We start from the raw sequence: 21,098 nt of genomic DNA, 5'->3' as shown, positions 1-21,098 counted from the left end.
CTCGGATGATCTCTGATCTCTGCTGCTGAGCTCTCACTGATAATCTGATCTGTGGCTCTTACTGATGATCTCTTCCTCCTACTTCATCAGTCGTATTTATACGGTTCCCCAACACGCCCGACGATTCCAGAACAATCATGAGAACAGGCACCTCCAACACCTGCACGAATGCCCCCTTGCTGCAGAACTTCTCGAAGATGCATTTTCCTTTCCTTTATCTTTCTTTGCTATGAAGCGATTGCCATTACACCAAGGTCCAGACTGCTGAGTACGCTCACCATGTCAGGACCCAGTGCACGGAGCGGAAGGATGGTAAGAGTCGCTCAGGTGACTCTCGCCAGACCGGCGATCGCTCTTGCAGCAATCGTCCCGTACCCAAGATTGACGTGACGTTCCTGTGGGACCGTGCACACAGAGACTGGTGGAGGCTGCTCCATCCAGCCCTCTTGTAATTATTCTATTTTTCAGAGAGGTTTCGGCCTCAACGAGGACTTGGAATTGTCGGAGGACGGTATCGGCTGTCTCCTGTCAGGTACACGCTCAGCCCCGCCCAGACGAAGCGTTCGTGCGACCGACCAGTCTCGGTGGTGGCAGACGCTTCGCCTGCCAGGCAAGAATTTCATAACCCTCCTCGAGGAAGCGTTCCCTCCACTGCTCCTCCTGCAAGTCCCTCTGGATAGGTGCAGTTGGGCCGTGTTGCTACCGCAACTGCCCCAACTCTGTCCTGGATGGAGGGCCTGTCGTTATCCTGAGGAAGCTGGTGAAGAGGAAGTCCAGGAAGAAGAGGAGGTGTTGTCGTCTTCTTTGTCATCATCTTCTGCTGCCTCTTCCCCTTCAACTTCCAAGGCCCCCCAGCCGAGGAAGAAGAAGGTGGCCTTTCCCCCCCCCCCCCCAGAAGTCTCTCTTAGAGACTTCTAAGGGTCTGTCTTGCTCCGGTGAAACAGGTGGGTCTTTTGTTTGTCCTCCATTCCTCCGGGAACGGGGCCCATCTCTCCTTTCCCAGGGAAGAAGAAGACGGGGATGGTAGGGGTAGCGGCTACCGCTGGTACCTCTGCTCCCGGCTCCAGAGGTTCCACCTCTGGACCGGGAACCGTCTTGGCCGTTGGCAAGCACCAAGTGTACGGTCACCTACAGGTGTGCAGCCAAGGTCCAGACTGCTGAGTACGCTCACCGTGTCAGGACCCAGGCATGGAGTGGAAGGCTGCTAAGAGTCGCTCAGGTGACTCTTGCCAGACCGGCGATTGCTTGTGCACCGATCATCCGGTACCTAGGATTGATGTAACGTTCCCACCAGACCGATCATGTAGTGAGACTGGGAAGAGGTCCCCTCTGGTCACCGGGTCCAGCCCCGCCTTGACCTGGTCCAACCTCACCTGGACCTGGTCCAGCCTCGCCTGGACCTGGTCCAGCCTCGCCTGGACCTGGGCTGGACCTGGTACCGTGGCGCATCGAGAGGACGGTGCTCGCTCTCACTGCATTAGTGGACACTACCAGTCACCTGACTGTCGGTCCCACCGGGACTGGATGGCTCGCATGACTGGTAACAGCTCCCCTGACGCTAGAGACCGACGCTACCGTCCTTGGTCCAGCGCTTCTCTGCAAGGAGACCACTGGTTCAGACCTGCAGCTCGATCGCCACCGTGGGTTGGTGATCGCCTGCAGTCCTCCCAGCCTACCGGTTCTGCTGGTAGGCAAGGTAGGAGCGCTCATAGCAACCGACACTCTGTCCTTGGCCCAGCGCTTCTCTGCAAGGAGACCACTGGTCCAGACCTGCAGCTCAATCACCACCGTGGGTTGGGGATCGCCTGCAGTCCTCCCAACCTGCTGGTCCTGCTAGTAGTCAGGGTAGGAGTGTCAGGTCTCCCTCACCTGTCCCCTCAACCTCCTCAGACTACACCTGGAGGAACGAGGCGAACAGGAGTGACCATGATGAATGCACTTCTTACGGTCCGGCCACAAGCCTGGTTTGGTCTTGGGACCAAACAGATCTTACGCTCAAGTGGTTGGAGAAGATCGTGGGGGCTGGCAAGGACTATGACACTTCCTAGACTCACGGAGTGACCATCACCGCTGTTCACGTGATGGTCCTGCTGGACCGTGCACGCAGAGACTGGTGTGGGCTCCCCCCTCGGTCCTCTTGAGAGGTTTCGACCTCGACGAGGACTGGGACGCTTGGAGGACGGTATCGGCTCTCTCCTGTCAGGTGCACGCTCAGCCCCACCCAGACAACAGTCACAGTTGTGGCAGACGTTTCGCCTACAGTGCGAGTTTCATAACCTTCCTTGGGAAAACGTTTTCTCCAGATGGTAACGTTTTCCTAGACTCGAAGTGGCCATCACTGCAGGTTGATGGCTGCCTGTAACTCGCTTCTCCGACTGCTAGTTCCACTGGCAAGGCGAGCGATAGCGTCCAATCTTCCTCCCCCATTCCCTCTCTTCCTATGGCTGCGATGGGAATGGGAGGGACCCTGCAGAGCATTCTCCGTAGGATTCCGTGTCGGGGACTGCGTTCCTGGAGGGACCTTCAGGTCCTACCGGACGTAAGTCTCCGTCTTTGAGGAAGGATCTTGCCCATTCCTCCTTGATTTTTATGGGAATCTGGAGGACCACCACCCAATGATAGTCTGACGAAATTCGGGGGGTTTCGCCGAGCACTTAAAATTCTTCAGAGTTTCTAGCACTCTCCGAGCGTTTTGGTCTTCTACGATCTGCAATCACTTGGGCGAAACCACAGTCCAGAGTGGGCAAGACGAGAATCCCTGATAATTGTTACATCGATAATCGGGAATCTCGCGATTTCTAGTGTTCGAAAGAAGTACTGCTGCTGAAGAAAGAATATCTCAGGAGGGGCTCAGCCTGGATGGACCTGACGGTCCATCGCCTCAGTAGGCAGTCAACCCCGGGATAGAGAAGAACGGGCAATAACAGTCAAGGAAATAAGAGGAATTTGGGGGAGTTTACTCCTCGGAATTCGAACCCGAGAGACTATGTTTTTGGTTCAATCCTAGGATTTTACCGAACATACGTCAATCCGTTCAGGATGGATAGCACTGAGAGTTTGAATGCCTCTCCAGGGCTACTGTTCTGGCTTGAACTAATTGTCTTCGGTATCCTGTTATCACCGTAGAAGTCTTTATTCAGGAAAACTTCACGTTCGCTCTCTTCATTAGAGAATGAAGGAGGTTGGCTTCCAGTCCTTATTCTTGTTCCTCGAATGGAAGAGAATTTAGACTGGAGGTCTATGTACAGAAACCTACAAATATACTACGTATATTTCCCTCGCGACATGCTTCTGTTATCTGTTGAATTGTCCGAGGTGTAGGCACATATTGTAGTTAACTCTACGGGTATGCGACTGAGACGAATAGTATCTTCTTAGTTGAACTACAACTCGGGACTGCCTTGCAAGCCTCCCAAGAGTTACCAGTTTTGATTTTGAGATACTTGTGGTATTGTTTACAATAACAACAACACAGCATTTGCATTCACCGAAATCCGTTTCGGTTAAAATACAAATGCTCGAGCGTATTTTCTTGCGCTTGATGGTTCTAGCCGAACACATTCCTTCATGGAATGGATTACCTGACAACTCAGGATGACAAGTGAACGAGAGCTAGTGGTGTCCGGGCTGCCTGCCAGCTCTGCCTGCTGCAGTCAGACCTGCGTCCTCTGCGATGATTGACTATTGAATCGAATCTCTGCCCGGCAATCACAGACTTAGGTCTCTGGTTGGCTGGAATTCTCGCATACATGTATGACCATCTCTGCTGCATCGCCTTTTGCCGTTGCGAGAATTTTCACTAGACTCGTTGTCATCTTTCTGTTTACCTCACGGTAACAGAAGTCTGTAGCCTAGTCTTTCGTTTCATCGCAGCGGCACAATGATTTCTTCAGGCATCTGAGTTTGTCTTCTAAATACATCTTGTAATTCGTAGGTGTGCAATTATTCTTTGTTCACCCCAAAGTGTAGAAGAATAACGGAAGACTTCGCCTGTTCCCTGCCCTGCCAGCTCTACTTCCAAGTATGTAATAGAAATGTCCTCCCTGATCCAACCCATGAGAAGCGGTATTTCAGGCAGTACAATCCCTGTGTTTTCATTACTGAAAAGCGCTCCGCTTTCATTGCAAACTCCGACTGCTCACCGAACAGCAAAGAAATAGCGTTTTAGCGTTTTCAGTCCTCTGTAAAACAACAGGGATTAAAGTCGTCTTCACTGGTTGGTGTCATCGACAGGACTTTTTCTACGTTCAGAATCTTGAGAGTTAACTTCTCTCGATTCAGCTGTGAAGACGTAGGTCTGCATTCACCTTAGTCTTTCACTGGCATATAGTATTGTTTCTCCTTAGTTGAGATTCAACTACTATGAGAACTTCTGTCTTGCCATCAGGAACCTCGGTCTCTAGAAGGCAATTGACTTTCGTCTGATGGGTACATGCCTTGAGAGAATCATCATCTCGTTTCCCAACATCGGTGCCGAACAAGATAGACGATTTGTAAGGTTTCTCGGCATAACCCTCCAAAAGGTAGGTGTCACGTGACTATGTCTCAGATGCATGACTGTACGCCTCACACCAAGCGCAGTCAGTTGGCAGCTGTTGAAGAGTCTGAGACCGTCACGAGCTAGGCTGTGGACTTTGTATTGGTTGATCCAGATCAGTCATTACTTTGTCCTATTGGCGTGTTCCTGTACCCATAAGGATTGACACCCACCATGGAGTGTCGGTGTCTTTATCAGCTGCGGAATATTACGAGACCGTTACAGACTTCTCTGCAGTTGGATAGTCCAGTGGATGGGTACTTGTCATCACTCCAAAGAATATGTCGGACAGGAAGATAGATAAGGTCATTGCAACCATATTTATCTTTCCCTTTGGGCCTGCCCACAGGTCCTTGGAACCTCATTTCCTGGGACCAGTGGTCGATGATTGCAGGTTGTGTTTGCTTACCCAGCTCCTTCAGGAGGACAAGTTGCATCTCGCCTATGGTGTGCTGTTCTAGAGGTAAGAGGGATGTGAGAGTGGCTGGCCTCTCCACCTTCCCCACCTCATCCTTCCACTCCTCTTCCTTCAGGTTGAGGATAGGACTCAAACTTACACTGGCTGGTCAGACGATTGATGCTGTGAGCTTATTCATAAAGCATCCTTTTTATGTTTCTTATCATAATCATAGAAGCAATCCTGCTCCTTCCTCTAGCAAGGGAAGGAAGGAGACTGGCAATAATGCAAACCCTTCCCAAAACTTTGCATTAATGTCGCTGACTCTAAATATTCTTCACAGCCCATTTTCAAATGAGTTACGATTCCTCACTCATTTTGAAAAGGCCCAGAAGTCCGACTCTTGATCTTGCAGCTCCTATACTTCGATCAAGTTGTCAGAGGCAGGGGACTCCTCCTCGCTCTTACGACCAGGAGGAGTAGCCTAGGTGTGTAGAACTCCAGTCAGTTCTAGAGGTTCACTCAGATTTCTCCTACTAATCAGTGAGTCTTCCTTATGTAAAGGACCGAGGGTTTGTATATCGTGTAGGAATAAATCACAATTTTTGGAAGTATGTAAATTGTATTTTTCTTAACTATACAAACCTGAGGTCCTGTACATACATGCCCACCTCATGCCACCCCTCAATCTGAACCTGGGCCAAAAGGCAAAGTGGAGTGTTTACATCCGGGCAGGCTAGCCTACCCGCCTGCCACATGGTAGTTACTGCCTAAACCACCTTGTTCGAGAATTTAACGGCCGTAATTCAAGCTACGCCAAAAGTGATTCCTTATGTAAAGGACCTCAGGTTTGTATAGTTAGGAAAAATACAATTTACTTCCAAAAATTGTGATTTTAATATTTCACTGCTTAATTTGATAATTCAAACAAAAATAAACCCCAAAACATCATCCTACAATACCCAAAGTAATATTGCGTTACAGTACTCTCCTACTATTGTTACTCTAAAGTAGGCTATATACACCCCTAAAACATAGCTAAAAGTTTAAAAGTACTGGCTGCCAAATTCTGAAATTCATGGTAGCGATTCTTTTATTTTAAAAGTGAAGGTAAATGGCCCTGTCCCAATAGCGATGTTTTGAAATTCTCTTCATTGAATTTTGTGGAATTTTGCAAATTGGTGAAGTATTTTTGTTTTGGGTAGAATTTTGGTGATTAGATATACATAGCATGTACTGGTATAGGATTTCCCCTGAATTTTATAGTGACGATTATAGATAAGGACTTGCTTTTCAACTTGTGAGTTTAAAGTTGTCTGACACAGGTTCAACGAGTATTTGCTGTAGCAGCAAAGGCTGCAAGACTAGACTTACTTCATCAAAATATGATTGGTACACTAAATGTACATCTTGCAGGGGACAAGTATGTTCAGCTAGTTTGACTTGTGAGTGATCGTGAAGTGACAGTGGAGGAGCTCAGCCTGCCGATTCTCCTAGGCTAAGGTCCCTAGCATACTCCATTGCACCAGGGAGAAGCTATACCGGAAGCCCAAGGGAGGTTGGTGGGGTCTGCTGCCGGGTAGTCAGTCCCTCAGTCTCACGCACAGCAAATGCCCAGGTGTCGACAGATAATCAGTGGAAAGGCGTTTTGTGAAAGACATTGTCTTTCAGCTAGTTCCATTGATTTGAGACTGGAACAAAGGCGCCAATGGCGCAAGAGTGGTAAGTCAAGACCATTGACAAGGTCAGCAGAAGCACCTTGCACCCCCCTGGTGCCTTGTAAGATAGTGAGAGAAGCTATTCCCTCACTATTAGTTTTTAGGGACAACCCAGAGTGTTTTTCCAATGAATGTTCAGGCGAACGTCAATTTATAGTGAAATGCAAACGTGGTAACACCTGTAGATTCAACTAATGAAGTATCTGCAGATTGACCCCCTAATGTCTTAATTGCTGGCTGGCATCACAGCAGAACGTTCTGACTGAGCACCCATTTGCACCCAGATAATCTTATGCTCTTGAGCACCCACTTAGGCCCAAGCAGCTGCTTGCACCCAAACATCTACTTGCACCCAAGCACCCTCTCGCGTCTGATTACTCTCACACTCCTGGACAGTCTTTGGTGCCAGAGCTTCCCCATCATAACCTGGATTAGAGCCTTCTCGTACAGCAAGACAGTGTCAGTCCTCGCTTTTGGATGATCGCTCGAAGTCAGCTAGAAGCTCTTTACCTCTGAAAAGAGCTTCTCTTGTTGAGAATCTGCCAGTGAATACTGGGTTCGTAGCTCCAGCACCATCACAACAACCTTCAGGGTTGTTGGATCCCTCTTTCGCTCCAATTAAACCGCTCTTGGACAACATTTTGAGTTGTTTAAAGAACTCATCCACGACCATGAGGGACTTGTCAACATCTCTGGTATCTTCAGTCAAGGAAGAGGAGGAAGAGGAAGTGTAAGAAAAGACTACTCCTACAGCTCACATAGCTTTATTGCTCTACTTACTACAGAGCAACCCAACTTACTTCTCCTGCAACACCTTTGTCTCCAGCGTCGATTGTCCAATTGAGCAGTCGTCCTGCAGAGTCTCCTCATATAACTCGGATGGTACTTTCTGTTTCAGTTAGGAAGGTTCAAAGAAGTGGAAGAATGAATATCAGAGAAGAGAGAATTGGGTAAATTTAACTTCAGTTATCCACCGTCTTTGTTTTTGAAGAGAAGACCTCATACTATGTGACAGGAGAAGTGCCTTTCTTGGGTGTGGCTGCCTCCTCTCAAGGGGACTTCTCCAGTCTCATAAGACTCAGCCCGGAGGTCAGCCCTTTCTGCTCCCAAGACCATGTTCTCATCAGCTGAGCTGAACCATTTGTTTGGAATCTATTTAAAGGTTTGGAAACTGAGTCTCCTTGACAGGACTATATGCTCTCTGGCTCACAAAATCCAGGAATATCCAGAATTACCAGATGAATTATCGTCGGATCTCCTTAACGTACTTCTATGTGCAGATAAAGGTGTTAGAGATGGCCCGAGGGAGCTAGCTGGCCTCTACGCCATGGGAGTATTGAAAGGGAGGTATTTATGGTGTTCTTACAGCACAAAGTAGTGCCATCAGTTCAGAGATTGGCCCTTCTGTTTTCACCTCTCTCGAGAGGTCTGTTCTTACAGGCTGTAGTGGATAGAATTTCCTGTGAACTGCAGAAGTCTACAGAGGATTTACTTTCAAAGTCATCCAGACGACCTAAGGAAATGCATATTTCAGCCTTTTAAGTCTTCATCTCCCTTGCAACCCTATCCCTTTTGAGGAAGGGGTCAAAGACCCTCTGCCAGAACTTGAGCCAGCGTGCATTTCTCGTAGAGGTCCATTAAGAAGTCCATGACAAACCCCCACCACCCCACCCCCTCTAAAAAGTGAGCACAATGTCCTCCGTATAAAAGTAGGTGCCAGGCTCCTTCAGTATTGGGAGAAGTGGGATTAGAGAGGAGCAGAGGGATGGGTGGTAGAAGTATTAAGACACATCTCCTTGAACACTTACTCTGAGAATTCACAGCAATTTTCAGCTCTTGAGGAGGAAGTGTTCTTACTTCTTGAGAAAGAAGCGATAGAAGTAGTCCCAGATCAAGATTCTGAGGGGTTCAACAATCACCTCTTCGTAGTGCCAAAATCATGAGGGGATGGAGACCAGTGCTAAATGTAAGCACTCTTAATGTATTCATCCAAGAGGTGAAATTCAAAATGAAAATAACACGTTCGAATTTAGCATCCATGCGTCAAGAGGATTAGATGGTATCAGTAGACTTTCAAGATGCTTACTTCCACGTACCAACCCATCTGAATTCCCGAAAGTTCCTAAGAGTTACGTTTCGGGATCAAGTGTTTTAGTTTCAGCACTATGTTTTGGGCTGTCAACAGCCCCACAAGTCTTCACATGTAGCCTTGCTCCCTTAGCAGGTTAGCTCCATCTAATAGGGGCAACGTAGCATTCTACTTGGACAACTGGCTTCTTCAAACAAAATCAAAGGAACAATGTACAGAGGACCTTCGGAAAACTCTTCTACTAGAACAGGAACTAGGATTAGTGATAAATCACCAAAAATCACGGATGACTCCTTGTCAGGCAATAATTTATTTGGGAATGACTCCCAACTCTTCGTGTTCGGGCTTTTCCCTCCTTGAAAAGAGTGGAGTCATGTCAGCAGAAAATAGACGAATACCTGAATCTTTCTTCTTGGTATTGCAGAGCCAATGGCTGGATGAGTCCCTGGGAACGTTGGCATCAATAGAGCAGTTTGTCTGGGAACGTTGGCCTCAATAGATCAGTTTGTCTCCATAGGGAGACTTCATCAAATTTGAGAGTTCTTCAGTTCTGCCTTAGAGACAAATGGTACGGGAAAAGATGTCCTGCCTCATTCAAGTTTTTGATCAGCCTGGAAATCAAGAGACAGGTTGCTGGAAGGGAAGTCTCTTTTTCCTTAGAACCCAGACCTACACTTCTATTTTGACGCATTGGATCTAGGCTGGGGAACTCTCTCAGAAAACAAGGAAATCTCCAGAACGTAGTTGAAGGAACAACTGTATTTGCATATAAATGTCAAGGAGTTGAAAGCAATACAATTTGGCCTGATGGCATTTTCTTCAGTAGTGTCCAGAAGGATGGTTGCAGTCCACTCAGACTACACAACTGCTTTACCCTACATAAGCAAACAAGGAGGAACACACGCCCTTTATCCCTCTGCCAGGTGGCAAGAGACCTCCTCGTATGGGCGAAACAAAATCAGACTTCATTGATCACCAGATTTGTTCATGGGAAAATGAACATCTTGGCGGACCAGCTGAGCCTCCGAAACCAAGAGATTCAGACAGAATGGACTTTAGACCCACTGGTATGTCTATACCTGTGGAAATTTTGGGAAACACCAATATTAAACCTTTTTGCAACATCAGAATACTTTCAACTACCGCTTTTTTGCTCCCCAATTCTGGATCCTTGAGCATGGGCAACAGATGCAATGCTACTAGGTTGGTCCGACAAGTTCCCCTAGGCATTTACCCTGTTCGCAATGGTGAGGGAAATGTTGAACAAGTTCCATCGTCATCAGAATGTGACAATGATTCTAATAGTGCCATTTTGGCCATGAAGGGAATGGTTCCCAGAACTATTAAGTCTACTGGTATTTTCCAAGACTTCTACCACAAAAGAAAAAGTTTCTCAGACAGCCCCATTTCAACTGCTTTCATCAAAAGTTGTCATCTCTGGCGCTTTTTGGGTACAAACTACCGAAAGACTCCTTAGAGCAAAAGGGTTTTCGAGAAAAGCTTCAAATGCTATTTCCAAATGCAGACGTTAGTCATCAACTGACATACCAAGGCAAGTGGACAATATTCCAAAACTGGTGCAAAAGCAATAGAATCTCTTCTACCAAAATGTCTTTAACAGAGATTGCAGATATCCTTTCATTTTTTAAGGAAACCAAAGGATTATCTTCTACCATAAAAGGATACAGAGCAATGCTTGCCTCAGTCTTCAAGATATTTCGGACTTGATTAGATCCTTTGATACCAAGAAGAAAAACATGGGACTTGTCTCGTAGAATTTAGACATAGTGCTGAAGTGGCTCTCTAGTTCTCAGTTTGAACCCCAAGATTTGGCCTCTTTTTGTAATTTGACAAAGAAAACTCTCTTCTTAGTGGCTCTTGTAACAGCCAAGAGTTAGTGAAGTACAAGCCATGGACAAAAGAGTCGGTTTTGCGGCAGGCGACTCAATACGTTCTCTCACATTGATTTTATTGCTAAAAACAAGAATACCGCTAAACCGTGGCCTCGATCTTTTAGAATTAGAGTATGACAAGAATTCTTGGATCGTAAGATGAACAAAGAATGCTCTGCCCTGTAAGACTGCTTAAATATTATTTTAGCAGAATAGAGAGTATTAGAGGCCTGTCTAATAATCTCTGGACCTCAGTCAAGGATCCATCATGTCCCCTTGCAAAAATTGTGTAATCCTTTGTCTTGTTTCTTATGTTGTTCTTGGGAAGTCTAAGGTTACAGTGTACCTGGGTACCCAACAGTTTTTATGGTTGGGCTGGTGGTAGTTTTAGTCCCAGAAGTATTTGAGATTTTTCTTTCAGGGAAGTGTTCCAGTTCCATGCCCTATGCTTCGATCTGTCCACAGCTTCACAGGTATTCACGTGGATTCTCACCCTGCTGGGAAAATGGTTTCTTCCTCTGGACACACTACTTATGCCTCTACATACTTAGATAACTGGCTTGTCTGATATCTGTTAAAGGAAAATGCGTGAAGGGCTTAGAAATTATTTTTTGCCTGACAGGGAAATTGGGAATTTTAATCACAAAAAATCTCAGATGGCTCCTACATAGAAGATTCTCTATTTAGGAATGATTCTAGACTCTCAAGCTTTTTGGGCTTCTCTGTCTCCCTGAAGAGTTGCTTCCTGGCTTCAGACATTCCAGAAATTTTTGTGTCTCCATTCTTGCTCAGTGGTAGAATGGATGAGCCTTTTAGAAACCCTGGCCTTTGTGGAACATTTCATGAGGTTGGGCAAAAGTCTCAACTAGACTCGGCTTCAGAAGCTATTGCTGGATGCGGGTGACTTTCTTCTAGCAAACTCTTTCAGTTCAAATGGATGGTTTTCAAAGATGGTGCAGCCGCCATAACATCTCATCTTCTGAGACATCTGTAAGCCAAATAGCCAATTTTCTACTCTATTTGGGAACCTCCAGGAAACTTGCCACATCCACTATTAAGGTTTACAGATCAATGCTCAGCTTCGTCTACGTATAAGCAGAGAGATCTTGACTTGTCCTCTAATCAAGGCCTAAATGGTCTCAAGTCCTTCGGCACGGTCAAGCAAAAGAAATCTAACTGTCCCCTGGAATTTAAACATCATCTTGAAATGGATCAGAGGTCCCTCCTATGAACCACTTTGTACTAGCTTGTTGAGAAACCTTACCAAGAAAACCCTTTTCTTAGTAGCCTTGGTCATGGCCAAAAGTGTTAGTGAGCCATAAACAATTAATAAGAGAGTGGGTTTCTCTCAAGGAAATGTAGTTTGTTGCCTCTCTCTCAGGTTCATGGCCAAAAACGAGGACCTCTAAAACTTGGCCCTGTTCCTTCGCAGTTAACAATTTAACAGATCTCCTGGGACCAGAAGAAGAGGAAAGACTTCTCTTCCTGGTAAGGGCCATCAGTTATCATCTCCAAGAGCACTCTTTTATTTCTTCTGAGGATCCTGATTTCTGAATCCCACTCCCAGACTGGAGACGGCATCTTACAGACTTTTAAAGTAAAGGCTCAGGAGGCCAGGCAGTTGTTACCTCTCTCACCTTCAGGCATTTTATGTCCTTGTCTAATATCCTCCAAATCAACCTTCTGGAGATGCGAATCAGCTTTTGCAATGCATTATCTCAAGGACATGGAGACTACGTATGAAAATCGTAGTGCTTTGGAACCTTTATCTTTGGCACCTTTATCTTTGGCTGGCATGGTGTTGGGTTTTCTGTCCCTCTTTCTATTCCTTGGCTTGTAATAGGTGTTGAGTTTTTTTATGGAAGCTGGAGGGTACACAGAACCTAGAGTACCCACCAGTTCGTCACAGTTATTTTTTTAGTGTAGGCAACAGCTTTGGTGATTTTTTTATCTGGTCTCTGCCCAGGGCATCACTTCTCACTTTGCTAGCCACAGGTGTACTTCACTCACTGCAAAGTTCCCACTTATGTAGGGGCGACTCTGGGCTATGTGGCCACGCCCACTACAGGTCAAGAGGAACAATTGACCAGAGGCAGCACTTTGCTGCTGCTGCTCCCTTGCCAGGTAAGGAAACAATAAGCATTTTCTAAATGCTGGCAACTATTCTAGTTCTAAATCAGTATCTCATTTAATGTTTTGGAGTAGAGTATGTCCATAGATCCCACCTCTCCTCAGTGTGGAATTAGCCATGTAATTACGTTCTTCTCATCTCACTTGGACGTAAAGGGTGAAACAAGTTGAAACTTTCTGCTTAGTTGTTCCTCCTGGTACCCGGAAAGTAGATGGGGCTGGTACCGCAAAGTTTGAGTTTCTAGACTGCCGTGGGTAGAAACTTCCAGCTATGAAATTACTTGGTAAGTACATACAGTACGGTCCCCAATTATGCAAGAATTTGGTCGATCCACAGCCTCGTAGAACTGGAGATTCGCAGATTTCGAAACACATACCTTATGCGAATAATTCCTTTAGGGCCAAGGTAAATGACAACTTATCCAGTCAAACTCTTTTATGCTACCCATTTTCAATACTTTCTATGTACTATAATGTAATTTTTTTCTAATATGAAATTGTTCTAATGGATAAATAAAACATTAAAAAGCTTTTAATAACTTGAAAAAATTTAAAATTACACACAGATGGTGAAAACTTCCACACGTAAACAATGCCACCATTGGGTGCAAGTGTACTGTACGATACAGTCATTTCCTTTAAAAAACCTTTTGGATGGAATTTCTTCTACCTATCCTCTGCCAAAAAACTTTCAAACTTCTCTATCTCATCCTCCATGAAGAGTTCTGCTGAAGGAAGGCTTTGTGAACCATTTGAGATTTCGGGGACTGGCGGATACGAGTGTCTCCACTCCCGTTAGGCCTAACAAACTTGGTTATGAGCGACTGTCTCAGTTTCTTTGTGCGGCACATTCACTATGTTATCGTTTTCATGTAAATTTATTCTACCACAAAAAAGAACTGATGAAAATTCAAAATTTGATGTGACATTACAATTTCTTAAAAAGAAATGATAAAACTTCCAAATTCAAAATGAAATGACAGTTTCTTGAAAAGTTTGGATTAATCGAATTGCGCTCTCTCTCTCTCTCTCTCTCTCTCTCTCGTCTCTCTTCTCTCACTCTCTCTCTTCTCTCTATCTCTCTCTCTCTCTCTCTTCTCTCTCTCTCTCTCTCTCAAACACATCTGCTTCTCTGTTAATCACTTTTACTAGTCATTTTCATCAAAACTTATTCAACAATAGAAAAAATAAATGATCAAATGCCAAAAGTTAGTCAAAACAAGTTAACCTAGAAAAAAAATTCTTACTTTATGTTCAGCAATGACAAATTTCAAGTTGTCGACTGCTGCCAAAATGGAAGTTGCTCCTTCCTTCGTCTTTAACTTAAGGGCAAGCTTTTTAGTTTCGAGAAAATAGGTCTTCCTCTTCAGCTTCTTGGCAGATGCATACATGATGCAGACGATCTGAATGATTCACGTATGGGGATGCTGATAATACCGATCATTCATAAACACTGCACTATGATGTCATAAATGCATGAGGCGGAGCCTTCCATTTTAGCTAATGGCTGAGCAGAAGCCTTCAGAATATACTTTGTAGATCTGAATACGTAATACCTATGGCGATGATGATGATACCGATCATTCAAAATACACTTCGCAGATCTGAATACAGTAGTGCCTCAGGATACGAAATTTATCCATTCTGAAGCGGCCTTCATAACCTGATTTTTCGTATCTCGAACTATATGTTACAATAAATTGCCTAATTATTTCCAAGCCCTACAAAAACACCACAGTAAATTTTATAATAAAGCTAAATTGACCAATAAACAATTTGGACCATTCAATACCTAACATAACCTATACTGTACCTGTAAATAAAGTGTATTAGTGTACATGGTACAAGAAATACTGTACGTACATGGCGAAAACATGAACACTTAACTTTACGAAACACGTTAAAAAATGGCAGAAAACATTAACTAATTTTTACGAAACACATTAACAAATGGCAGAAAACATTAACATTTAACTTTACAAAAAACTTAACATTAAATTTCTTTTTTTGTCTTTTTTTTTTTATTTTTACATTTTTTTTTACTTTTTTATACTTTACATTTATTACAAAATTTCAATTTCTTCACCACTTTCAACTTTTTGTTTTTTCTTATCACTTGGATCTTCCTGTTTGATTACTACTACTAAAGGCCTCTTTAAAAAATAACTATCCAAGGAAGATTGCTTCTGCATGCTTTTCACAATGTTCCTGAAACGACTCAGGCAAAAGTCATGGAACTTTGCAAGCATATGACCTGTGTAAGCCTTTTCAGTGTGTGTCTTTTTCTACAAATGATTGCACTTTATGAAAAGCAGCTAGAGCATCCTTAATTTCTGCTGTTGTCATAGGATCTTCCTCCTCCTCCTTGCCGCTGCTAGAGAACTCTTCTTGAACGATGTTATGTTGCATGGCCTCCAACTCCTTCAGGTTATCCGTCGTAAGCTCCTCTTGGTGCTCCTCAAGAAGGTCATTGATGTCGTCCTCGTCAACAACCAGCCACATGGACTTGCCAAGTGCAACGGTCTCATCAAGATCTGGTTGCGAAACAGTTTCAGGATCGTCAACTGTTTCTGAATCTGCATCAGCTTTGCCCATGTTGAATCCCCGGAAGTGTCGGGCAGATACAGCATCAGGCCAGAGTTTCCTCCACAAAGAATTCAAGGTTCGCCTCGAAACCTCCTGTCAAGCTTGGTCGATGGGTCGGATGCATATCACGATATCGAAATGCTCCTTCCAAAATTTACGCAAGGTGAGGTTTGTGGTATTGATGATGTCAAAACATCTCTTAAAAAGATGTTTTGTATACAGCTTCTTGAAGTTCGATATCACTTGCTGGTCCATGGGCTGGAGGAGAGGGATGGTGTTAGGCAGATGATAAAGAACCTTGATAAAAGAATACTCTGCTAGGATATCTTCCTTGAGGCCAGGTGGGTGAGCAGGGGCATTGTCCAACAACAGGAGACATTTCAGAGGGAGGCGCTTCTCTTCCAAGAATTTCTTCACTGTCGGGCCGAAATACAGATTTACCCACTCATTGAACTAAAACCTCGTTACCCAGGCTTTCGCATTAGCCCTCCACATCACTGGAAGCTTCTCCTTTAGCACTTGGTTCTTGAAGGCTCGAGGAGTCTCAGAATGATACACAAGTAGGGGCTTAACCTTACAATCCCCATTGGCGTTGGAACAAAGTGCAAGCGTAAGCCTGTCTTTCATAGGCTTATGCCCGGGTAGCTTCTCTTCCTCCATGATATATGTCCGATGAGGCATTTTTTCCCAATAAAGGCTAGTCTCGTCGCAGTTGAAGACTTGCTGAGAACTGAAGCCTTCCTTGATCGTCATCTTGTTGAACGTCTTAATAAAGGCTTTGGCCGCTTTCGTGTCCGAGCTGGCAGCCTCCCCATGCCGAACCACCGAATGGATGCCAGTCCATTCAAGGAATTTATCAACCACCCCCAAGAAGCCTTGAAGTCTAGGGTTGCCGTCGATGTCCCTTCTCCGTCGTCTTCATCCTGGGCAATCAGATCACCAAAAATAGCGCTGGCCTTGTGGCAGATTGCTGTCTCAGTTATTGTATCGCCAGCGATTTCCTTGTCTTTAATCCATACAAAAAGCAGCCTCTCCATCTCATCATGCACTTGGCTCCTCTTGTTTGACAAAATAGTCACGCCCTTGGAAGGTGTAGCTGCTTTGATGGCTTCCTTCATACAGACTGCTCTGTGATATCACAAATGCGTGAGGCAGAGTCTTCCATCTTGGCTAATGGCTGAGCAGTTTTCCTCCAAGCATTCCCCCTACCCCCTCTCTCAAATACCAACAACAAACCCCCCCCCCCCACCTAAAATACTTTAAATGACAATAGATTTGATTTGGGACTGGACTGTATGTACAAAAATGTATTTTATTATAAAAATTTCATATCAGTGAGCTACTGTAGTACTAGATAGTCATCCAGGCAGCCATTCAATCTCTTTCTTTTGTTTGAATGCCGACTCACTATAAGCTATCTTTAACAGTAAGTTTACATATTTTATTTAGCTTAAAGTATTTGGCTTTTAATTAAACAATAGAATGAGTGCTTCAAAAATTTGTCTCATCTTTTCTTATTGCATATCTCTTCTCCATAGCCAGTGTGAACTAGTTTATAATTTGTGACAAAATATAAATCAATCATTGCAGACAATTCAGGCTTTGGAAAGTGAATTGCAGTCATTACGGGAGAATGCTGCACCCGGTCATGATGCCCAAAGTGAGATCATGAGCACAAGCACCATCAGCCGTGCAGAAGATTCTCAGCGTATGAAGGAACTGGAGGACACATTTGAAGAGCGGTACATGAAGGTGAGAATATTTAGATGCCTTTGGTTAGATGTATGATTTAAATTTTTATTTTGATAGAAGCAACAGCTGTCATGTAGTTAAATTATATTCCTGCCCTGTAGGAAAGTTATTTATTATATCATTATTTTATCAGCGTTATCTGAAGACATAAAATAACAAAAATGTTGTTGCTGTGATAGAGATTCTTTTATTGTGCATATGTCTTAGTTTGCTTGTCTGCCAACTAGAAGACCATCCAAGATTACCCATATGTTGAACAGATACCTTGATGAGATTAGTATTAGTAATATGATCCCTTAGGTAGTCTAGAGGAATCTTGGCAATGTCCTGTTGCCTAGTTCCAATGCATGCTATCATGGTTTTTACCCTTTACTTAAGAACAAATCATTTGTGTCAGTCCTAAGATAGTTTGGGAATTTGACTGGTAAGTTTTAAGGTAACACAGGAATTTGACTGGTGTAGCTAAGCTACCTTTTTGGGAATTTGACTGGTAAGTCTAGAGATAACTTGGGAATTTGACTGGTGTAGCTAAACTACCTTATGGTCATGATAAAAATGCTAATATTTGTATAAGTCTGTCTTTTTTAATATAAGATAGTGTGAAGCTCTTTTAAAATCTTTACCCTTCCATCTGTCTTTGCCTTAATGTATTAGAGAAGCATTTACTGCAGAAGCTTGGATTTTGTATGTAATCTTTTCCAGAAAATCTGACAAAGTCCAAATCGTATGAAAACTGAAGCAGTAATTCCCATAAGGAGTTCATGGTGGTTTTCACTTATCAGCACCCTGCCGAGAACGGAACCCCCGCCGATAACCGGGAAATGCCTCTATATATGTATATGTATATATATTACTAACCTATTACTGCATTAATCTTTGAGGTTATATTAATATTATTTCAAAGTCATCTTAAACATTTTACCATTAAAAATATATACCTACAGCAAATAACAGAGAGAGAGAGAGAGAGAGAGAGAGAGAGAGAGAGAGAGAGAGAGAGAGAGAGAGAGAGAGACCAATGAATGGCAACATCATATATCTGACCATTAAGAGTGAAATTATGAATTATTTCTGAGAGAGAGAGAGAGAGAGAGAGAGAGAGAGAGAGAGAGAGAGAGAGAGAGAGAGAGAGAGAGAGAGAGAATAACTCCTAGACTCCGACTCCTTCCCCTCCACCAATTCGTACATCAAACTGTCATTTACTCCCCTGCCCACTTTCCTCCAAGTGGATAAAAAGACTGGGAATCGCTATTTTTAATTAATCTTATTATTATTTGAAAATTAGTTATAAGGTAAATCATTTATTTACACTACAAAACAAATAAACATACGTAAGAGAGAGAGAGAGATGTTATTGTTACTGTTTAATCTCATTAAACTTGATATTATTTGTAAACTAGTACTGTATATTATTATTTTGCCATAAAATGTAGTAATGTCCTTAAAGATATACTTATACATACACTTCCAGCCCAAACTGAGGGCGAGAGTTACCACTAGGACATACTAGTATCTCGTGTGGCAAAAGAGAGAGAGAGAGAGAGTTATCCTTATTTAAAAGACTGAAATGGATAGATTATTGTACTTCTTTAAAATACTATCACACATGAATTTTGAAATTAGTTATATTACGATTATTATTATGCAAAAATATTAATAAACATACACATATACCATAGAAATTCTCTCATCTCGGTAAAAAAAAGAGAGAGAGAGAGAGAGAGAGAGAGAGAGAGAGAGAGAATTTACATGATCCTGAGAGGGCAACACACACTCCCCCTCCTGACACATTACCTGATAAATTTGACAGTTGTTGGACCCCTGCCAACTCAGCTTGGCTACGTGGAGTTCAAAGACAAGGCACTGGGTAAAATGCATTTTCTTTCATTCTTACATATTTTTTTTTATTTATAAACTAAAATCTTGCTAATTCACTTTAGTATTTTCTTTAATGAATTTATATTATTGCTGTTTACATTAATATTGATATTTGAAAATTAGTAAATCATTTATCATCCAAAAAACATACATCTCTGTAAGAGAGAGAGAGAGAGAGATTATCGTAATATTTGTAAAATACTTTCACTTATGATTTTTGTAATTAAAGTTATTATTATTATTATTTTTTTTTTTTTTCCCTATCACAGTCCTCCAATTCGACTGGGTGGTATTTATAGTGTGGGGTTCCGGGTTGCATCCTGCCTCCTTAGGAGTCCATCACTCTTCTTACTATGTGTGCCGTTTCTAGGATCACACTCTTCTGCATGAGTCCTGGAGCTACTTCAGCCTCTAGTTTTTCTAGATTCCTTTTCAGGGATCTTGGGATCGTGCCTAGTGCTCCTATGATTATGGGTACGATTTCCACTGGCATATCCCATATCCTTCTTATTTCTATTTTCAGATCTTGATACTTATCCAATTTTTCCCTCTCTTTCTCTTCAACTCTGGTGTCCCATGGTATTGCGACATCAATGAGTGATACTTTCTTCTTGACTTTGTCGATCAATGTCACGTCTGGTCTGTTAGCACGTATCACCCTATCCGTTCTGATACCATAGTCCCACAGGATCTTTGCCTGATCGTTTTCTATCACTCCTTCAGGTTGGTGCTCGTACCACTTATTACTGCAAGGTAGCTGATGTTTCTTGCACAGGCTCCAGTGGAGGGCTTTTGACACTGAATCATGCCTTTTTTTGTACTGGTTCTGTGCAAGTGCCGGGCATTCACTTGCTATGTGGTTTATGGTTTCACTTTTCGTATTGCACTTCCTACATATGGGAGAGATGTTATTTCCGTCTATCGTACTTTGAACATATCTGGTTCTTAGGGCCCGATCTTTTGCCGCTGTTATCATTCCTTCAGTTTCCTTCTTTAGCTCTCCCCTCTGTAGCCATTGCCAATTGTCATCGCTGGCTAGTTCTTTAGTCTGTCTCATGTATTGTCCGTGCATTGGTTTGTTGTGCCAGTCCTCTGTTCTTTCTGTCTTTCTCCTGTCTCTGTATATTTCTGGGTCTTCGTCTGCTTTTATTAGTCCTTCTTCCCATGCACTCTTTAGCCACTCGTCTTCACTGGTTTTCAGATATTGCCCCAGTGCTCTGTTTTCGATGTTGACGCAGTCCTCTATACTTAGTAGTCCTCTCCCTCCTTCCTTTCGTGTTATGTATAGTCTGTCCGTATTTGCTCTTGGGTGTAGTGCTTTGTGTATTGTCATATGTTTCCTGGTTTTCTGATCTATGGTGCGGAGTTCTGCCTTCGTCCATTTGACTATTCCTGCGCTGTATCTGATTATTATTATTATTATTATTATTATTATTATTATTATTATTATTATTATTATTATTATTATATGAAAATATTAATAAACATATACATACATGTACCATAAAAATCTCTCATCTCAGTAGAAAGAGAGAGGGAGAGAGAGAGAGAGAGAGAGAGAGAGAGAGAGAGAGAGAGAGAGAGAGAGAGAGTGAGACCTGGAGTTCAAAAGAAAGATGCGTGAAGACTGGGATTTCCTTCATTCTTACGTAATTTTTAAAATTTATAAACTAAAAGCTTACTAATTCACTGTAGTATTTTCTTTATTGAAGTGATTGCTCTTTACATTAATATTTGAAAATTAGTAAATCATTTATCATACAAAAAGCATACATCCCTGTAAGAGAGAGAGAGAGAGAGAGAGAGAATTATTAGTTATTATGTGATATCATTTAATCTTATTAAACTTACTAGTACAGTATTGATCAATATTTATATTTTAAAATTAGGAAATCATTTTTGTATCATATATATATATATATATATACAGGGAGTCGCCGGGGTACGATGGGGGTTCCGTTCTTGAGATGCGTTGTAAGCCGAAAATCATTGCAAGCTGGAACATCGTAAAAAATCCTAAGAAAAGCTTGCTTGTAATGCTTTGGGTGCATTGAAAACTATGTAAACTGCATTCTTATTGCATTTTTCATCAAAAAACCTTCAAATATTGATTATTTTG

At 43.0% G+C, this 21,098-nt stretch overlaps 1 protein-coding gene across 4 annotated transcripts in view; it reads left to right on the top strand.

Moving 5' to 3' along the window:
- Positions 1 to 21,098, top strand: part of LOC135221728 (myosin-11-like) — a 247,313-nt gene that overhangs the window by 80,065 nt on the left and 146,150 nt on the right. For all 4 annotated transcript variants that reach the window (XM_064259518.1, XM_064259519.1, XM_064259517.1 and 1 more), the window contains one exon: positions 16,940 to 17,101. In XM_064259518.1, the coding sequence (XP_064115588.1) occupies positions 16,940 to 17,101 (162 nt within the window). The remainder of the gene's footprint in view (positions 1 to 16,939; positions 17,102 to 21,098) is intronic.

Source organism: Macrobrachium nipponense, chromosome 3, assembly GCF_015104395.2.
Source record: "Macrobrachium nipponense isolate FS-2020 chromosome 3, ASM1510439v2, whole genome shotgun sequence".
NCBI lineage: Eukaryota > Metazoa > Arthropoda > Malacostraca > Decapoda > Palaemonidae > Macrobrachium > Macrobrachium nipponense.
Note: the sequence above shows the minus strand (reverse complement) of the source record. Positions and strands in the feature narration are given on the sequence as shown.